The sequence below is a fragment of the Hordeum vulgare genome, chromosome 4H (genome assembly GCF_904849725.1).
Source record: "Hordeum vulgare subsp. vulgare chromosome 4H, MorexV3_pseudomolecules_assembly, whole genome shotgun sequence".
NCBI classification, from domain to species: domain Eukaryota; kingdom Viridiplantae; phylum Streptophyta; class Magnoliopsida; order Poales; family Poaceae; genus Hordeum; species Hordeum vulgare.
Genome location: NC_058521.1, coordinates 4,273,801 through 4,294,806, shown reverse-complemented (window position 1 = coordinate 4,294,806; position 21,006 = coordinate 4,273,801). Strand labels below are relative to the sequence as shown.

Genomic DNA, 21,006 nt, shown 5'->3' with positions numbered 1-21,006 from the left:
GTATCATAGGTATGTTGTTTCATTTGATCTTGATATTAAACCATATATACAAGTTTATTTTGCTTTATACTTTCTTTGTATCTAAATACTTGTAGTTAGGGACAACTAGGTATTATAGGTATGTTGTTTCATTTGATCTTGATGTTAAACCATATATACAAGTTTATTTTGCTTTATACTTTCTTTGTATCTAAATACTTATAGTTAGGGACAACTAGGTATCATAGGTATGTTGTTTCATTTGATCTTGATGTTAAACCATATATACAAGTTTATTTTGCTTTATACTTTCTCTGTATGTAAATATTTGTAGGTAGGGACAACAAGGTATAGAAAGAGTAAACATCAGGAGCAGATAAAGAAGAATAGTGAGAGCGAAATCATGTTGTGCTTGTGCCCACTCTTCCCGCTAGCTCCCCTCACCGATCCAACACTTTCCATTCTTGCCGTTGTACATCACTTTTTTTTTAGTTCGGTATAATATCACGGTGGCATTTGTGTGTGTATTGCGAAATTCTAGTGGCATATTTCATAAGTGATATTTTCTAAAAGGGATGCTACCGCCTTACGGGAAGGCGTAGTTTTTGTTCTCCGTTTGAGATGTTCTAATCTCATGTCTTGTAGCCGAGTTTCATAATTGTGAGAGCACATATTTCATCTAATGAATAACATTACGCTTTCGGTCTCTGCATCAAGAAGATGTACCCTGACTACAAGTTTGATTATCCTGTTAAACCCAATACATTTGTTGGAAAAGCCCTAATAAACACTTACAGGGAAGGTTTTTTTTTTTTTGAAAGCTGTTGCTAGTGCTCTTATTATAACATAGTAAACAATTAGTGACTATAACATGGTATAACCTAGTAAACAAGCGGCTATAGCATGGTAATTACTAGTAAAAGTTAAAACATATCAATGTGTGATCTAATTTTATAGATTAGTCATAACAAAATGAATGTTGAAACTGATCGTCGATCAATACACCGTTGAGAAAACTACTGAAAATCCAAAAGAAAAAAAAATCTCAATGTTGGCACGCTTGCATTGTTTGATATTTTTGGTTGCATGCGTATTTGAAGGAAAGAGAAGGTATGGTGCAGAATTGGCACAAAATATAATAGTATGCATATTTGGTTTTTTTAATTATAGTAGATGTTTGATACCACTAGCTTGATGTATTTATAGTTTTTTGATTGTATAAGGGAAATGATTAGGATCATCCGACGGATAACGACGTGCGCTTGCGTTGTCTTCATGGTGTTGGATCTGATTTTAGTCAGATGGCTAGGAGCAACATATTGCGTACATTAGATTTAGCAACCGAGTCATTGTTGCAATCTTCTTCACTGCAACAACTGGTGTATTGCGGGATCTGGATATGGATCCTCATGAGAGTAGTGGCCACCCGTGCTCCTCCCGAGCTGCCCATCGAGGCGATGCCTCCTCGAGCTGCTTTGACCTCCGCCATCGACGCTCGCCGCCGGCAGTACGCGCCGGCGTGGGTGCCATCGCTGCCGCTCACCGTCACCATGAACTCAGCTATCACGGTGCGCCCGCGTCAAGCTGTATCCGCCGCCCCGTGGACGCATCGGCGTCCGCGCCCACCACGATGAGTTGCGTCCATCTTTGCCCCGTTGTCCCGGGGTCATAGTCCTTTCCTTCGGCCGACATGATCATTGCTTGCTGCTCACTAGAATAAATTTCTGCAACAAGGTCTCTGTTGCAAAAAAAAATGTAACAGGATCTCTATTACAAAACAAATTAAATTCTAACAAAATCTACGTTGCCAAAAAAATGCAACAATACCTATGTTGCAAAAAAACTGAAACAAGATATATATGTGTGTGTGTGTTGCAAAAATAATCTATAAGTTGACCTATGTTGCAAAATTTTCCGCAACATAACCCGCGTTGTGGAAATTTTCTGCAACACGATATGTCTTGCAGTGGTAGACGATGACTCTCAACCGATCCATCCGCCAGATCTGACGGCTCGCTAGGCGGTGGATCTTTTAAAAAGATCCATCGGCCAATGCGTAGAGGCGCCCATAGTATAGTGTAATTAAAGCATGAAATCTCTGGTAAATATATGAGACAAAAGAAAATCCCATCCAATCTGTATAGTTATAAAACATAGTATCATGGTAGATCTGGATTTGATATTGTGCAGATGATATGGAGCATTGGTCATAAATACATATATACGCTCCAGCAAAATATATCACAACCTCCACTCTTCCATGGCCTATAAAAACCTTCCACCATCATCGATCTCACTCACACACGATCATTGGGGAGATCCGAGATATTGGTCATGAAGTTTGCTGCTGCTGCATTGCACGTTTTGCTTTTTATTCCCGCTTTGGCATTGCACGCCCGTGCATCTCAAGAGGCCCATCTCACAAAATTCCTTTTATCTAGAACAACGAGCAGCACCACCACTAGTGATCCTAGTTTACATGACAAGCCATTTCTCGAAATCATCAGTGACCTCCGAACAGATGAGTACCCGGTCTCCGACCCCGGCGCTCAAAAGGCGTCCGACAAGATCACGGCGCTGCCGGGGCAGCCGGAGGGCGTCGACTTCGGACAATACGGCGGGTACGTGACCGTCGACAGCCACAACGGCCGTGCTCTCTTCTACTACTTCGTGGAATCGCCCGACGATGCAATGGCGAAGCCACTCCTCCTGTGGCTCAACGGAGGTAAGGAAGATGCTAAAAAAAGGGTTGCTACATCTATTGTTGAATTGTGTTGCACCGTGATTGTACAGTTGCAACATCACAAGGGTTTGGTGTGGAGCAGGGCCTGGATGCTCATCGCTCGGCCACGGAGCGATGCGAGAATTGGGTCCGTTCCGTGCAAACAGGGATGGAAAAACCCTCACGGTGAACAAGCATGCCTGGAACAAGGGTAATTTTCAATGACCATCCATTCCGTTCCGCCTTTTGAAATTAATGTCATTCGAATGTCATTCGATCTGCCTCCATCACATATATAAGATGTGATCTGCAGTGGCCAATGTCATCTTCCTGGAATCACCCGCCGGTGTGGGATTCTCCTACTCCAACACCTCCTCCGATTACGATAGGATGGGGGATCCAATGGCTGCCCAGGACGCCTACATCTTCCTTCTCAACTGGCTCGACAGGTTCCCCGAGTACAAGGCGCGCCCCTTGTACATCACCGGGGAGAGCTACGCCGGCCACTACATCCCCCAACTCGCCGCCACCATCTTAGCACACAACAACAACAACAAAAGCAACAACAACAACAACAACAACAACAACACCATTAATCTCAAGGGTATCATGGTCGGCAACCCTTACCTCGACAAGATGAAGAACCTCATAGGGCACTACGAGTACCTGTGGAGCCACGGTGCCATCTCCGACGAGGTCTGGGCCGACATCGCCAGCAGCTGCAGCATCGATCGCTCCTCGATCAACGTGAGGTGCTACCATGCCGTCATCGAATGCCAAGACGGCATCCTGGATCACGACAACATATACGGTCCCACCTGCATCATCGACGCCAACGGCTCCTACTATTCCAGCACTTACGTACGTAACCAAAAAACGTGCAAGTTTTATCGATTTGTTTTCTTCCTTTTTAAGCGGTACAATCGTGGATGCTTACATACAATCACCCCTATGGACACGCGCACGCATTATCATTTTCAGTTGCCCGGGTATGATCCGTGCAGCTATGTGCCTACCAAGGCCTACCTCAACAGCCCTCAAGTTCAGAAGGCTCTCCATGCCAGAGAAACCAAATGGCTCGATTGCAGGTTAGCCAGTGTTGAAGATTTTAGCTTTGATCAGCCTGCTACTTCAACTTGCCTGTACATTCTTCTTTCTTTCATTCCTCAACTTGCCCCTGTGCTGTGCAGATCCTTTGAGGATTTCAAGGACTCACCGGACACCATGGTGCCAACCTTGAAACGGCTAATCAACCGCGGCCTGCCCATATGGCTCTTCAGGTACGCCGGCACGAGGATTTCGCAGACCATCGGACAAAGATGCCGTCATTTTCTGTTCTTTTCCTTTCTTGCATGACAAAGATGTCGTTCTTATTGGTTGATGCTGAAACTGACGAAATGATTTTCAGTGGGGATTTCGACTCCGTTTGCCCCTTCACCGGCACGAGGTACACGGTCCGCGACCTCAACCTCTCCGTCGTGGAGCCGTGGCGCCCGTGGACAGCCGGGCACGAGGTAGGGGGCTATGTCCAGCAGTACGCCCGAGGGTTCACCTTCGCCACCTGCTCCAGTCCTTCCTCACAGGGATCCTTCCTCCATTCAACAGGGAATACTAGCTAGTTACTTCCGTTTTTTGTTTTTGTTTTGTTTTTGTTTTGAGAGAAAGCACAAATTGTTGCAGCAGTGACCTATCAATGCTTCAAAATCCAGACCTCCAGACATTTCTGCTTTGTTCCGGCTTCACCGTGTTTGTTTCAAGGTTCACATTTATACAGAGACAAAACAGCAAATGCACATTTTTTGTTGTTGTTGTTGTTGGTAATAACTGTATAACACTTGAAACTCTGAAAGAAATGGTTTGTGTTGCAAATTTTGTAAGATTCCATCCATCACCTGTTTTCAGTCAGTATTCACCCGTTCCAGTACAAGGGGCTTTTTCACCTCTTATACATGAATGAATTACAAACAATCACACACGCCACCACCCAATCCAAACTCTACTTTGTATGCTGATCATTCTCATGCACGGTCCCCAAAAAAACTGCATCAATCAGACCCTGTCGTCGACTAGGCTCCAACAATTCAACAGGCCCTTCCGGGCTGGCTGATATCCGGCTGCACATCTATGAGCATCTGAGGGCCGGCGAGGTTTTGTCAGCTCCACGGTGTGACGGTTCTTTTCTAGGACATGAAACCAGATGAACTCCTGCGTGCATCGGCCTTAGCCACAGGGGCGTACACAACGTCGACTAGCGAGCTGCGGGTTCGCCCGTAGAAAATGTAGACGAGAATACCTATCAGCAGCCATATCCCGACTCTCAGCCACGCATCACCGCTGAAAAACACATTGAAACTGATTATTCAGGATACTTGACAGAAAAAAAAGGAAACGAAGTAAGCATCTAATTATGTGCACTTACCCCAGGTTTATCAACAGATATGTATTTATGAGGATGCACACAACAGGTAGAAACGGAACAAAGGGGCACATGAATCCTGCAAGCAAAGACAGATTTCAGCCTAAAGAAACTCGCATCCTCTTCAACTGGGAAAAAAAAAAAGACAAGCAGTTTAAGGTACCTCCAGAATGACCAAAAGAGTGCCTGCCATCATCTTGGTCAATCCAGCAGAGTACAACAAGACCAGGTATGAGTAGCACACCGCCAACAATGCAACCAATGCAAAGCGGTAGGCTGACAATAAGAGACAAACATATATTTGTCAAGACTTTCTGGTGACTTGTAATAAACTGCACAATTATAGAGACTGGGGGTAATAAAGCTTCCATTTTCTTTAAAAAAAACAATGAGGCATATGAATATCTCTTTCCCAACTATATGCATACTTACAAAGGTAGCCATGTGGCAGAAGCTGAAGCCGTGAGGACCAGAACTCCTAGACAAACAGACCCTATGCTGAAAGCGGCTATCTTTCGACGCTTCATCTCATCCATCGTGCCTAATATATTATAAGGAAAGGCCATTTATCTTGGTTAGCTTTCGTTATAAAAAACGCACTGCTTGTGGGGAAAATGGAACGACTAGTTTAAATCTGAAAGCAACTATGTGCACATTACCTTTGTATTGCTTCTTCTCGAGAAGAGGGTCCTTCATTGGTTCTGTCACAATCAAATCCTTTATTTGAGATGTGTCGCGGATCTCATCTCCAAGTGGATCCCTGCCCTTTTCTTCATCATATTCTTGGTTCAAACCCATTGACTCTCGCTGAGATGATGATAGAGGGACCTCCTCTGGAGGAACATATCTGAGTATCAAGATCGATACTGCCACTATGGTGAACGCGAGGAGTGTGCCCACACTGACCTGAAACCATCAAGCGTTTAAATTTCTCTTCATGTTACTTAAATCTATGCAGCACTGTTATTTTTATTTGTACAAGACCATCAGATCAAAATATGCAAATGACAACGGCTTGATGTTTTCTTACCATTCCTGCCAACTGAGAAACATCCATGAAAAACGCTAGAGCAGCAGCACAGATACCAGCCACAACTGTGCCCTTGACAGGTACTTGTGTCTGCTTGTTCACGTCGGAGAAGAAAGATGGTAACAGTCCATCTCTTGCCATGGCCATCAGTATTCTAGGCTGCGAGGATGAAAAACTCAAGTATTTTAGCAACTATTTTGAAAGTCACTCAGCTTCAGCTAGCTACAAGGCTATGTTTGCTTGCGTACTGCGGAATAGTAGCTGCCCCAAGTACGGCAATTCCATATAGACTAAATGTTGTAGGGTAGAAGACTGCTAATTATCATTAGTTTGAGTCACACACCAAGTGATGTGTTTGTATACCTGTGGAAGAAGTGAGCCCATCAAGGTTGAACACAGTGCAAGAACAGCACCACTCGTGACAACATACCTAAAATAGTGAATAATTCAGTCAGAAACACGCTAGATGACCATTATAGCCAACAGCATAGAAAAAAAGGGAATTGAGTCCTTACATTGCCCACTGCATTCCATGTTTTGCAAAGGCGGATGAAATAGGTGTATCTGGGTCCATAGCAAAATACGGTACAATCCCAACAATAACAACAGCGACCATCATGTACAAGAAACAGCAAATAGACAATGCTGCTCCTATTCCCAGAGGTAGATCTCGTTGTGGGTTCTTCACCTGTAGAAGTAAAAACAACAAAAGTCAAATATCTCCTCAGCGGAGGTGGACAAAGTCAATAAGTAGGACCTTCTCCTTACCTCCTCAGCAGTACTGGCTACTGTGTCAAAGCCGATGTATGCAAAGAAAACAGTTGCTGATCCAGCAAGCACTCCATTTACTCCGTACGGAAAATACCTGAAAAGTATAGCTCCGTGAAATTTTTCCACTAGCAACCTCTCTGCAGTATGTGCGAGCTTTTAGGGTACATACCCGTCAGTGACCTTATAGCCATCCCATCCAATCTGGAAACCAATATAACAACCTGCTATTATCACAAATAGCATCACACAGGCATTCAGAATGGTCACAATCCCTTGTACAAACGAGCTCTGCAAGAAATTCAAATACAACAGTCATTGACGGTCCTATATTTTGGGGAAACGAGCAATCTCATAACCTGAGCAATACCAACCTCTTTTATCCCTAGGCATAATAAAGCAGTGACAGCAAGAACAAGAGCAGCAGCACAGGGATCAACAATAATGTCAAACCATGGAAGTTGATGCCGTGCTAAAATCCATGGCAAGCTATCTGGTCCTCCAAAAAACAAGGCCTGAAAAGAGAAATGTAAGTTCACAGAATAAGGAATATAGCAGAGTGGTAGTTGAAGCATTGACCAAACTTGCACAGGACAAAGCTCTAAGAAAGAGAGATGACACTCACTAAATTGGGGGATATGCCACGGGCAACAGCAGATCCGCCAAGAGTATATTCCAGCACTAAAGACCAGCCAATCAGCCAGGCAACGCTAGATAAATACAACGTGTGAACCATGTTAGATCATGCTGGCCTTATAAGATCTTATTAAATGTAACATGATAACAGAATTCACCATGGTATAGAATGCAATCTATGCCATGGGGCCAGTAATTTTTACCCTTCGCCAATGCAGATATATGAATAGTGATAGGCGCTTCCAGCAGAGGGGCAACGGCTAGCAAGCTCGGCATAACAGAATGCTGAAAGTGCAGCAGCTATTCCAGCTATCAGGAACGAAACTGCCAATGCTGGACCAGCATGCTCCCTGGCAACTGTTCCGACAAGAACATATACTCCAGCTCCAATTGTCGAACCAACCCCTGGTAAATAACGCAAGGGTTCATCAACAATCTTCAATCAATATATATAAAAAATTCACACAAGAAATGCATGTAGTAGGGAAAAATACTTCATTAAATCTAGAATCTCAAATATTTGCCAATGCCATTTGTCTATCAGATATTTGTCTAACAAAAATGTTTATACTCCATGGCTGTTTTATTTTATTATACTTTTCTGCAGCAGATTATAAGAATAGTTGTGCAACCACAATTGTGCTTAAGCAAGGAGGCAGCATACAAGCACGCAGCACGAGCGGAACTATGATTTAAGCTAATGAGTATATATACTGCACAAGATGACGACAAAATCAAGGTTGCAGTATGATGATGACCACCTTCCAGTGGCCAAACCAACAAGGACCTCCCTTTTGTTTCTGAATTTGAACTGATTTCAGCACCAGTTAACAGGTTGAAACAAAACAACTACGTAGTACCAAAAATAGAAGTGCTAATATAAGCATCCAGTTTTTTAAGATACTAATGTAAAAGCTGATTTATTTTATTCACTGTAATTTGTTTACATAGAGGAGAACAGAGTACCATGGCAAAGGAATTTAGAAAAGGTCTGTCCTAAGTAGAAACAATTTACCCCGATAATAAACTCTCAAAAGTAAGTATTGAAACGCATATAAGCAGAATAATCTGGAAAAATAAAGCAAATCCTCCAAATTAATCTAGCGGCTCCGGTGATCCAAGACCCGTGGGTTTAGTACAAACAGGAGCGTTTCCACCAGGAAACCTGCAGTCCCCAAACCACAAAAAAAGGGGCTCGCTTTTTTCCATTACAGATATACGCTACGGGCAGAAAAGAAGAGGGCAGAAAAAGGCGGAGGGAAGGGAAGGGAAGGACGTCGCCGCACCGATCGCGACCAGCTCGAGGACGTTGAGCTCCTTGGCGAGCTGCTGCTGCTGCCCCTCGGCGCGGGCCCTGTCGGAGTCGACCGGCTTCCGCCGCATCAGGCCCCGCAACCCGCCGCCGCCGCCGCCAATCTGCAATGCCATCGGGGGTGGGATTGCCGACGCCGAGAGCCAAGGAGTCTCGATCAGAGGGCGGATAAGGGCATCGGGTTCCGGCGGTTTACGCGGGGATTGGGCGGCGAGAAAGCGACGCAAGTGTTGGTTTCGTGAGGAGGAGGAGGAGGAGGAATATCGCGAGTCAAAGAAGGATTGAGATTCAGTCGCCGCCGTCCTCCTCAATACTACTCGTGGATTCTGTTTTTATGGAATACAATTACAGGATTAGTACAATACTAGTAATAGGAGTAGTACATTATTTCCTTTTATGAGTAGGAGTGCCTACAAAATTTCTAAAACACTCTAATATCTTTTTTTTAGGATTGTTAGGGAAAAAAAGCACTCTATTATCTGGCGACCGGTCGCCGGAGGAGAGGGCCGATCGAACGATTTCGTTCGCCGGGGGAGCAGCTCCCGGCGAACGTCTCGCCTCCCTCGATTGTTCGTCGCGGGTGGGTCAAGGCGAACCCTATTGATACAGAGGCCGAGTTTACTGTTTTTGCAAATGCAGTGATCAAAAAACACATTGTCTTATAAAAAAAACAAGAAAGCACAAAATGAATTATTGCCATGAGAAGAAAACATTTTTTTCTCATGAAAAACAGAGGAAACATGAATGTATAATTGCCATGATATGAAAAATATAGAAAAGGTCATGCTAATTTATAAAACTGTCATTGCTTTGCAAATTATAAATTTCCAGATGGTATGATTAAAACAATGTCCCCCTGTGAATCTGAAAAATAAATTTATGATTTTTTATGTTGAGTTGTTTCACTGCACAAGAAAATCATGTTTTGGAGAATTGTTTTCTTTATTTTTTGCCAAGGACGAAAAACACAAGTAAAGAACGAGAATAGTAGAACATTGCTACCTTTTGTAAGTAATACAAATTTGAAAGGACTCTAACATCTGCCGACCCGATCAAATGATTTCGTTCGTCAAGGGAGCAGCTTCGAGCGAACACTTCGTGTGTGCTCGGTAGGATGCATGGAGGATACATGAGCTTAATTTTTTTCCGCAGAACCTGCTTTATATTGTTTGGCAAGGTGTATGGATTCACCTCGACTATGCACATCTCATGCAAAAGGGCCTCCCAGTGGATAGAGCATGCCCAGATAGGGTGCATGGGCCAGCCATGCTCGCCCCGAACCTCAGAAAATGTTTACATTTTCAAAATTTCTTTCAATTCTCAGAAAATGTTCAAACTTTCAAAGCAAATCTAATAAAATGTTTGGAATTCCAAAATGTATTTAAATTCACAAAAAATATTCAGAATTTTGTTTAAATTCTTAAAAAATGTTTTGAATTCTAAAATGTATTTAAATTCACAAAAAATATTCAGAAATTCGAATTTCGTTTAAATTCTCAAACAATGTTTGGAATTCCAAAAAAATAATCTAAAAGATGTTCATAATTTAAAATTTTGCTTAAATTCTCAAAAAAATATTCATAATTTCAATTTTTGTTTAAGAATTTCAAAATTGTTCAGAATTTCCACAGTACATGTTTCCACAAAAACTGCTTCAGCCCAAGTGGTAAAGCGTGTGCGCCTCTCTGCAGGATGCCTCGAGCTTGAATTCCAGAAAACGGTTTTTTTTGTGTGTGTGTGGGTCCAGCGAACGGTTTACAGCAACCAACTCCAGTTGATCTACATGCCCAAACAATCTGGTTTACATGCCTGGCTAACAACAGATAAAGATCCTTGAAATGCTACCCTCACACCTGAGAATGAAACATGAGATGTTCAACAAGACAATGGCAAGATCCCGACAGGATCGAAGGTCCCTAATCCATCGAATGGCACCGGCCCATGTCCCCTGATGCATCGGCTAAAACTTAAAGATCCATGGATGGCAGACTGCCGGCTAAACCTAACATCAGTTGTCGAATTGAGATGGATGACGGTGGTTAACCAACCAGCTAACAGCCTACAGTCACCAAGCATTCTGCCGCAATGGCGAACCGCGTGGAGACGATGAACTTCCACCTCCTACTAGCTACTGCTACCAAGTTCCCAATCCTACCTTATACACATCGTCCGCAAAAGCAGCTTTAGTCGGGTGACGATATCACATGAACCTGCCCAACAGACTAGAAGCTTTTCCGCCTTTCTCGGCCTCTTCGGAAGAGCCTGAGGAGGTCTCAATCGACTCGTCCTCGGACGAGTCGTCCCGCTCCACCCGCAGCCGGTGAGCGTTGTCAGCAGCCCATTGGGCAAACTCTGGGGTGGCTGTGTGCTCCATCAGTGCGTTTCTGGTCGATTCCTCGGTGAACTCCTCCCATTCTCTCTTTGAGTACTTCCGTGGTTCGATGTTGTGGAAGGTGGAGTAGTAGTCTTCGTCTTGATTGGGTGCTAGCCTCTTTACCAGTGCTGAGGAGGCCAGACCTGCAAAGACAACAACAACAGTTGGCTAGTTATTATGTCAAATGCTTCAATGCGCCAGAGTTGAGGGTTTTATAGGTTTTCTGGAGTTAAATATGCCTAAAACATCATTACTAGTTCCTAGTACCAATTACCAAAGACAAGCAGAGAGCAACACAAGAATATGTGGCCCAGGGATGCAAATGGGTACCCTCCGACACTAACTAGTTCAATCAAATGAAGTAAAAATTCCCAAAACACGTATTTTCAAAAAAATAAAATGCTTCATTTGATTGAACTAGCTGGGGGCAGAGGGCACCCGAGCATCCACCAATTTTATTTTATATTTGCGATGGGAGCATCCACCAATTTGCATCCTTAAATATGCTGAGGTTACTTACGACTTACGAGTTGTGGCAGTTACACTGGACTCACAGTAGTATGCAGACAATGATAGTGGTTACTATACCTCCATTGGCTAAATAGTTCCAACCATACTGTGTTGTTGTGGCTCTTCCAGTACCCGCCCTTGATGATGGACTTAAGAACTGGACCTGGCGAGTGTTCGGTGATACTTGAGTAAACCTTGGATGAGAAGAAACATTTGATTGTTTTCGCTTCCTGCAGCAGAATCAGCATATTCAGGGCTTCAATAGCAACAGCAAATTCACAACAGTGATTAACTCAAGGGACACTCACGGTGCCGTTGGCTTGTGAACTTTCTTTGTTGTCAATACAGAGCAAACCCACGAGGTAGCAGCTAGAGCAGCGAATGCTAGAATAGGGTCGAGTGTGCTCTACAAGATAATGTCAAACATGAATTTCAAAGAGAATAAAATCTGATGTAGGCACTGACTGAGATTCAGAGTCCTCATAGATGCATGAGAAGAATACTTAGCATTTGAAAAGAAGACCACCTGCATAACAAAGAACATTCCAACAACACGCATAGCCCACTTGACAAACTGTGCTATCCCGGCATCAACACAGCCATCTTTTGAAATGATATATCTCCTCACCATCCAATAGCCAAAACCAGCTCCAGTCAAGACAACTGCTACCAGCAGGAAGATTGACACCTATAATTCATTTCAATACATTGTGTTATTTGAAGAGCTTAAAGATTACCCAAAGTAGTGGAAATGAGTATTATTACTAGACAAGACAAAATAATGTGAACCATTTCTGACAAGAAAAATAATTGAGAAGTCAGAAGATTGCTAGCAAATGATATAGTACCATGCAAAAGGGCGAACAAAAACTAGGCTAAATCGTATCCTAGGAACTAGGTCAGTCCATCACAAATATGGACAAGGACAATACAATGTCTTCCTCACACTCAACGGTGCTTTCATAATTATGCATTTCTGTGATGGCATTGGGATAATTAATTCTTGATGTAACATGTGGCTTCTGGCCCATGTGGCCTTTACATATCATACCATGATTATCCTTTTCTATTTCTATTAATATAATATACCGTAAGAGCCTCTCATGCTGTTTGCTGGGTAAAAAGAAGTATTATTCGATCACCAATTCTATAGTTGATACTTGGATGGATGAATTACTTACAGGATTGTGCATCTCCTCACTCAAGCCAAAGTTTTCCAGAATAGAAGCAACCACTGAGGAGAAGTAGTGTGCAGCGTAGGAGCCAACACCCAACTAAATATTGGAAAAGAAATGAACATATATCAAGAATTAGAGAGAATATATTCAGATAGGCATATTTATGGTGTAATAAAATGTTATAGCAGAATGCTGACGATATAGAAAACTTACAACAGATCCGTAAATTGTAAGGTAAAATAAACCTTTCTTGCCCATTGGTAGCAGTTTCATCCCCTATAACAAGAACAAGGTCAAAACATTAAGGGACCCAATTATCCATCAGCAAATAAATAGAAACATGATTGAGAATGACTGTTCTTTATCATAAATTGTAGCCAGGGCCACACTGATAACTTGGCATCATGTGCACTGAGCAAAGATTATGGAACTTGGGGGTGTACAGTTTTGATTACTGTAACATCAAATTAAATCAGTAACTAGTTATCTACAAGAGTAGAGAACAAACAAACAAACAGGAACATAATAAAAAATTAACTCCCTCGTCAGAAATGCTCACGATTCCCCAACCAGCAAAATCAGTACCAGTTACAAGAAAATATTCCGTATTAATTAAATGTACTAAAGTAAACACCAAACTTCGTTGTTGGTTGATCAATCAGACCCTCCCACTGATACACTAAAAAACTTCACATGGTTCAAACACTGAAGACTCACAAGATGCTAGTCCATCTGTACACAACCTGATGCTACAAGGAGCTACAAAGTTCAATAAAATAAGAGACACCGTTAAGGTATTATCTTAAAAAGCTTGCTGTTCATGTCTAAATCACCAAGATGGACCTGACTTTCAAGTATTTGTACAAGAGAACTTCAGATACTACTACGGCATGGTTGATCGAGGGACTACTGAATTACTATAGTGCTATGTTGAATCTCCATCGAAATCAAGTTTACAGGGCATAAGTATCTTACTTAATGTAGTGTACTCAAGTTTCTAGGTTTGCTAAAAAATGTCAGCATTAACACTTTGCATATAACTGCAAGAATCCTCATGGTGCCAAGCTTTAAACTTGATTCATGGCGTACTCTACTTGAAACTAGCATAATAACAAAGCCTATTTAACCTGCATCCATGCAGCTTACATGTACTTAAGAATATGGAACATCAATCAACTAGATTAATAGAAAAACTTTCAAGAAAGCCTTGAAAAATAGGTCATCCTAACATAATGCATTAATTTCATTTCACTTCTTTTAATAATGAAATCTTTATCAAGAGAATCATATACAAGTATTTGACTAAAACAGTACCTGGAAAAGGACAATCAGCACCACAAGTAGGATTCCAAGAGCCATAGAGCTGCTATAGTAAAATGGTGCCCATTTACTAACGATGGGTGACAGGAATAGCAGAACAAATCCAATACCAAGGCAAGCTAAACGCCACTTCTGAAGCTCTGCAAATTTTGATTACACGGAACGAGGATGAATTAGTATTTCAGAGAAAAGGGCAGATACATATGCTCTTAAATATGTATGACTGGTAGAAACAGAAGGGTTTCAGGGAAAGAAATCTTTACCTTCTTGAATGGAAAGGCTGAAGACAGCAGATTTCTTATCAGTAAGTTTCACATCAACATATCTGCTGTTATACGGAGACTTGACAGCATTCCACGTGCCACCTTGCAGAGCTTGCCATTCACCCATCTCACATTGGCACAGACCGGTAGAAACATTCCTGGAAATGAAAACCGCTTCAATTTGCTGCATAGCAAAGATGCATATATTCATTCTTTTTCTTCAGACAATGCAAGACTTACCCATGAAAGCAAATCTGTATTTTCCAATGGAACTTTTCTGGCAATGAATGCGAGACATTCATTCTTATATGTATTTGATTTGCATAGCTTTGAAACTGCCACCTTGGTATTTTAGATATGCGGATTCGCTCACAGAAAATTCCACCCATGGATGAGGGAGCAAAAGTCACCTCCGGATATTCCAAGCTAACGTCTGCAGTAATGAATAAATAGTTAGTCCAACATTGGTACAGGCGTGTGTGTGATACTGCGACAAGAAGAAATGAACACTCGACCCCCCCAGTAGTTGACCCCAGATCACGAGTTCTGAGGGCAAATTGCTGAACATATTTGACCAAAAAGAAGGTGACGCAATACTGCAAGCGAAGAGAAAATCGACCTAAAAAAATCCTATTCGGAAACGAAGCCCCAACCAACAGTCACGGGGAGGGGACGCATCCCGAACTCGAAGGCAGGCAGGACCGCGGAAAAACCCTAAACCCTAGCGGGAGGCCGGAACCGATCCCCACGCGCGCGCGCAGCACGGACCCAAATCCGAGCACAGAGAGCGGTCGCGGGGCGGGGCGGGGCGCGCGAACCTTTGAGGGGGCGCCCGGAGTCGGCGTCGGGGTCGTGGGCCTCGCCGGAGGAGAGGATGAGGAGAGCGGCGAGGGAGATGAAGAGGAGGAGCGCCGGGACCGTGCGCCTGGGCGGCGACTGGGAGGAGGAGGCGGTGGAGGGCGGGCGCGCGGAGCTCGCCGACGAGGAGCAGGCGGTGGCGGCCGGCGCCGGCGCCGCGGCGGCGGGGGCCATCGTCTCCACCCCGCGGCGGCGCGTGCCTTCTCTTCCGTCGAGTTTAAGAAACCCGCTTCATTTGTGGCGTGTGCGTATCTACTTACCAACTTGCTTAGCCGAGTTAGTATTAAAAAAAGGGAATTATGGTTTGACAGTTGCAAATAGACACAAGATCTTATGGCCGTCCAAACCCAAACTTGCATTATATTCTCAAAAATACAAAAAGCTAGCATACCACTAGGCAAAAAAAAAAAAAAAAAAAGAGGGGGAAATGACTAAAATCGACCGACTGTTTACGGTCAACCTACACCCGCCTCCATCGACCGACACATGCCCCTTGGCCCACCCATCGACCTCCGCCTCTCCCACGATCCAGTCTCGTCCCCTCATCTTGAAAATCTCCGCTCCTTCGTCTTTCCTGGCACCCTCTCCCATTGCGACGGACGTCGCCGGCTGAGCTCGCTCTACATATCCGGGCCGTGCTGCTGCAAGGCGACCACGGGATGCTGCAAGCCCCGCCTCCCTGTGCTTCGTTGCCCAAATCTCATGGCCATCTAGGAGTGCTTCAAGTGAATGTTGCGAACGCCAATGACGGGGCGGTTAGGGTTTTTTGTTGCGGTTGCGTCGATTCGGTTCGATTTGAGCCAAGCCGTTATGACTATGATCGGTGTATAATTGCTAAGATTTTTAGGATTGCTGGTGCGTGTTCATGGCTATGATTGTTGTAGAATCGATAGGGTTGCTTGCCTAGAATGTGCATTGATCATTGGGGGTGCTCGCATGGACTCTCTGGACACCGTTCGCAATAAACTTGTGCTTCAACGTGTTCTTCTTCGACGTGCCACTGATGCGGTGTTTAAAATGTGTCGTTACCTGCAGCTTTGGCGGTCACTTAGCCACTCCCGGGAACGAGCCACCATCAACTCCATCATCGCCGACCTACGCTCGATGGCCCTTTGCTTGGCGCCACCGCTTCCTCCACCCCCCCCCCCCCCCGAGCCGGATTAGCCTTGTTGAGGCCCGCTTGTTGTTGTTTTTGTTTGTTCTTCCTTTAGGGCTTGTTGAGTTGTTCCCTCAGCAGAACCCTGCGATACTATCTTGTGCCACTCCGTTTGTGTGTGTGTGTGTGTGTGTGTGTATGTCTGTGTCTGTGTGTTCGGTGAACATTTGTTGGATACTGTGCTCTGGTGATTTGTTTTACATATAAAGCGGGACGAAAGCCTTTTTCGGTATGTAGTGTTATAGTTGTGCTCCTGTAATATGTTTTTTCCTTTTTTCTCTTGGTTTGCTGCTTGGGGATCTAACTTGGACTATCCAGGTTTTCTCCCGCGTTCTTGTATGACTCGTGATTTCTTTTTTCTTTAATCCAAAGGCAGAGCTCCTGTTGTTCACCTCAAAAAATGCCAAAGCAAGAGAGGGGACGAGGAAGAAGATGACTAATACTGACATGTGGGGTCCACCAGTCATAACGGTCTGAAATAACAAAGTTAACTTTTTCAGCACGTCATCACTGACAAACGGGCCCATCCGTCATAAGTGTGTTTAAATCGTCTAAACCGGCCATTATTCGAAACTGGTAGTTTTTAATAACAAAATTATGAATTTTTTAGTAGTTTTCAATCACTTTTTTTGAAAATGATAGCTCTTTGGGATGACAGCCCCTAAAGTGATAGTTTTTTCGTCAATCACTCTAAAATATAAGACTCTTTTTAGTTTAATTTTAGACTAAAAAGGTCTTATATATTTTGATAGGGAGGGAAGTCCAATGTAAAATGATTAGCATCCATCGACGGATTGCTCCTGGGCGTCAACCGCATCCATCATCTACCACGTGTCTATGTGGCCTCATCCGTTCTCCACCTTTCCTTTCCCAGAAACATATCCATTTTATATAAGAAAAGTTGCAGGGCCTCGACTCGTACGTACATCGATTATAAAAAGACTATAAATTTTTGTCACAAGATCTTCATTGCAGAATAATTCTGCAACAAGACCTTTGCTGTGAAAAAATTATACAATTTTTTTCTATAATAAGACTTTTGTCATGAAAATTTATGCAACAAGGGAAAAATTGCAGCAAGATTTTTATTGTAAAAACGATTCTACAACTTGACCTATGTTGTAAAAATTTATGCAACATGACCCGTATTATAGAAAATTTATGCAACGAAACCTAGCAAGATGCTCGGCCACTCAATCTTTGATATCCGACGGTTTGCGAGGTGACGGGTCTTTCCAAAATTTCCGTTGGCTGACCCGTCGCAGCGCCCCCCCCCCCCCCCTCCTAAACTAGCTTGTGTCTGATTTGGTTCAAGTTTTAACCCTAAACTCTTCTGAAAACAGCCGAGAATTTACCTCCTTTATTAATCCTTTCATATTTACACAAGCTGATGTAGAAGGTTTGCAAAAGAGGACGACCGACTCGGTTTACTACGGCGTGGACTGCAAAGAAATTAAGTATTAGAAAGAGGAGGCCAAAAAAAAAACAAAAAACGAGAGACCGACTTGATCCCGGTCTGTCCATATCTCTCCCAATTAATCTCCGTGCGGGCAAGCAAACCCTACCTCGTCTCTCCTCGCCGCAGTCGCCGCCGGCCGTGCAAGCAAACCCTACCTCGTCTCGTCTCTCTGCAGTCGCCGCCGGCCGTGCAAGCAAACCCTACCTCGTCTCGTCTCCCCGCAGTCGCCGCCGGCCGTGCAAGCAAACCCTACCTCGTCTCTCCTCGCCGCAGTCGCCGCCGGCCGTGCAAGCAAACCCTACCTCGTCTCGTCTCCCCGCAGTCGCCGCCGGCCGTGCAAGCAAACCCTACCTCGTCTCGTCTCCCCGCAGTCGCCGCCGGCCGTGCAAGCAAACCCTACCTCGTCTCTCCTCGCCGCAGTCGCCGCCGGCCGTGCAAGCAAACCCTACCTCGTCTCGTCTCCCCGCAGTCGCCGCCGGCCGTGCAAGCAAACCCTACCTCGTCTCGTCTCCCCGCAGTCGCCGCCGGCCGTGCAAGCAAACCCTACCTCGTCTCTCCTCGCCGCAGTCGCCGCCGGCCGTGCAAGCAAACCCTACCTCGTCTCGTCTCCCCGCAGTCGCCGCCGGCCGTGCAAGCAAACCCTACCTCGTCTCGTCTCCCCGCAGTCGCCGCCGGCCGTGCAAGCAAACCCTACCTCGTCTCGCCTCGCCGCAGTCGCCGCCGGCCGTGCAAGCAAACCCTACCTCGTCTCTCCTCGCCGCAGTCGCCGCCGGCCGTGCAAGCAAACCCTACCTCGTCTCTCCTCGCCGCAGTCGCCGCCGGCCGTGCAAGCAAACCCTACCTCGTCTCTCCTCGCCGCAGTCGCCGCCGGCCGTGCAAGCAAACCCTACCTCGTCTCGTCTCCCCGCAGTCGCCGCCGGCCGTGCAAGCAAACCCTACCTCGTCTCTCCTCGCCGCAGTCGCCGCCGGCCGTGCAAGCAAACCCTACCTCGTCTCGCCTCGCCGCAGTCGCCGCCGGCCGTGCAAGCAAACCCTACCTCGTCTCTCCTCGCCGCAGTCGCCGCCGGCCGTGCAAGCAAACCCTACCTCGTCTCGTCTCCCCGCAGTCGCCGCCGGCCGTGCAAGCAAACCCTACCTCGTCTCTCCTCGCCGCAGTCGCCGCCGGCCGTGCAAGCAAACCCTACCTCGTCTCGTCTCCCCGCAGTCGCCGCCGGCCGTGCAAGCAAACCCTACCTCGTCTCGTCTCCCCGCAGTCGCCGCCGGCCGTGCAAGCAAACCCTACCTCGTCTCTCCTCGCCGCAGTCGCCGCCGGCCGTGCAAGCAAACCCTACCTCGTCTCGTCTCCCCGCAGTCGCCGCCGGCCGTGCAAGCAAACCCTACCTCGTCTCGCCTCGCCGCAGTCGCCGCCGGCCGTGCAAGCAAACCCTACCTCGTCTCTCCTCGCCGCAGTCGCCGCCGGCCGTGCAAGCAAACCCTACCTCGTCTCTCCTCGCCGCAGTCGCCGCCGGCCGTGCAAGCAAACCCTACCTCGTCTCTCCTCGCCGCAGTCGCCGCCGGCCGTGCAAGCAAACCCTACCTCGTCTCGTCTCCCCGCAGTCGCCGCCGGCCGTGCAAGCAAACCCTACCTCGTCTCTCCTCGCCGCAGTCGCCGCCGGCCGTGCAAGCAAACCCTACCTCGTCTCTCCTCGCCGCAGTCGCCGCCGGCCGTGCAAGCAAACCCTACCTCGTCTCTCCTCGCCGCAGTCGCCGCCGGCCGTGCAAGCAAACCCTACCTCGTCTCTCCTCGCCGCAGTCGCCGCCGGCCGTGCAAGCAAACCCTACCTCGTCTCGTCTCCCCGCAGTCGCCGCCGGCCGTGCAAGCAAACCCTACCTCGTCTCTCCTCGCCGCAGATGGCGTCTTCTTCCGGCAGCTCCGTATCCGTTCCACCTGGGACTGGTCGGAGGGGGCTCATCTCGTGCCTGCACAGCCTCAACTGCCGCGACGAGGACGAGCCTCTTCTCCACGACGACGACTTGCAACAAGCCATGTACGAGCTCATCGTCGGTTTCTACGACGAGGCGTTCGCCCGGCTCCGGCTGCCCTGCGAGGCCATGCCGGACCTCTACGGCCTCCTCAGCAACGCCGGCATCTGCCTCGGCCTCCTCGACCCTGTCTCCAACATCATCCTCAACACCCTCGCCCTCCTAAACCCCGAACCCCAACCCCCCAAACACACCGACACCAGCAGCGACGACGACGACGACAGTGACAGCGACAACGACGACAACGACGACAACGACGACGACGACGCTAACAGTAACAGAGGAGGTTCCAGGAGAAAGAGACGCAGGCACGGTTTCAACCCGTGGCACCAGGTGGCAAGGAGGTCCGCCCACAGCCTCATGGCTTTCCTGGTGGCATACTTCGGATGCCTCAAGGAGGCACAGGCCATCCGCTACCTCTACAGGGCCAAGGCCAACCTCCTCCTCGCCGTCATGCTCGTCCAGCACGATCTCTACTATGCTGAGCCGCTGGACCCTGAGTCCGACAGGACGCAGGCCGCCCTCGAGTGGGCGGCCACCTCAGCGGGCCACGGTTCGCCCGCCACCTTGGCTCAGGTCATGGCAATCCGGCTCAAAAACGGCGACCTCGACCTTGTCAAGACGAAGCTGTTTTCAGCCGCCCCTCTCACGGCCGAGGATGTGCAAGCAATCCACCGCGTCTTGCACATGATGATGACCCCGATGTGTGTTGCCAACATCACCCACGCCAAGGACGGGCTGGTTGTCCATGTCCGTCAGAACCTCGACGACGACGCCATCTGGTCCGAGACAAAGTCCGTCGTCGTCTCCGCAGACGGCGCCGCCAGGATCACCTCCACCGCCTTCCGATGGGACGGGACGGCCATCTCGTCCCTGCAATCCGGACTGCCTAGCAAGCTGCTGGATTGCCTGAGGCTAGCAGACGGCCAGAAGCACATTCTCAGGACCCCGTGCGGCGCCGGCGACGACGCATGCCATTACGTGCGCTCTCTCAAGATATACC

General features: G+C 46.6%; 3 protein-coding genes across 3 annotated transcripts; 1 reads left to right on the top strand and 2 right to left on the bottom strand.

Annotated features, from left to right (window-relative positions):
* The first annotated feature begins 2,295 nt into the window (after window positions 1-2,295).
* Window positions 2,296-4,453, top strand: LOC123446906 (serine carboxypeptidase 1-like). The gene is made up of 6 exons (XM_045123449.1): window positions 2,296-2,704; window positions 2,805-2,912; window positions 3,015-3,562; window positions 3,683-3,789; window positions 3,892-3,981; window positions 4,110-4,453. The coding sequence occupies exons 1-6, from the start codon at window positions 2,314-2,316 to the stop codon at window positions 4,318-4,320; spliced, it is 1,455 nt and encodes a 484-aa protein (XP_044979384.1). The 5' UTR covers window positions 2,296-2,313; the 3' UTR covers window positions 4,321-4,453.
* Window positions 4,454-4,545: 92 nt separating this feature from the next.
* Window positions 4,546-9,218, bottom strand: LOC123446905 (cationic amino acid transporter 3, mitochondrial). The gene is made up of 14 exons (XM_045123448.1): window positions 8,838-9,218; window positions 7,755-7,956; window positions 7,541-7,625; window positions 7,290-7,430; window positions 7,088-7,206; window positions 6,916-7,012; window positions 6,663-6,835; window positions 6,511-6,577; window positions 6,148-6,306; window positions 5,777-6,023; window positions 5,550-5,658; window positions 5,281-5,393; window positions 5,121-5,196; window positions 4,546-5,035 (listed from the first exon to the last, which is right to left on the bottom strand). Exons 1-14 carry the CDS (start codon window positions 8,977-8,979, stop codon window positions 4,882-4,884), a joined length of 1,884 nt encoding a protein of 627 aa, XP_044979383.1. The 5' UTR covers window positions 8,980-9,218; the 3' UTR covers window positions 4,546-4,881.
* Window positions 9,219-10,617: 1,399 nt separating this feature from the next.
* Window positions 10,618-15,624, bottom strand: LOC123446904. Its single transcript, XM_045123447.1, has 10 exons — window positions 15,327-15,624; window positions 14,749-14,941; window positions 14,509-14,666; window positions 14,240-14,385; window positions 13,139-13,201; window positions 12,929-13,021; window positions 12,274-12,435; window positions 12,056-12,153; window positions 11,826-11,977; window positions 10,618-11,380 (listed from the first exon to the last, which is right to left on the bottom strand). The coding sequence occupies exons 1-10, from the start codon at window positions 15,538-15,540 to the stop codon at window positions 11,064-11,066; spliced, it is 1,596 nt and encodes a 531-aa protein (XP_044979382.1). The 5' UTR covers window positions 15,541-15,624; the 3' UTR covers window positions 10,618-11,063.
* Between the last annotated feature and the right edge of the window lie 5,382 nt (window positions 15,625-21,006).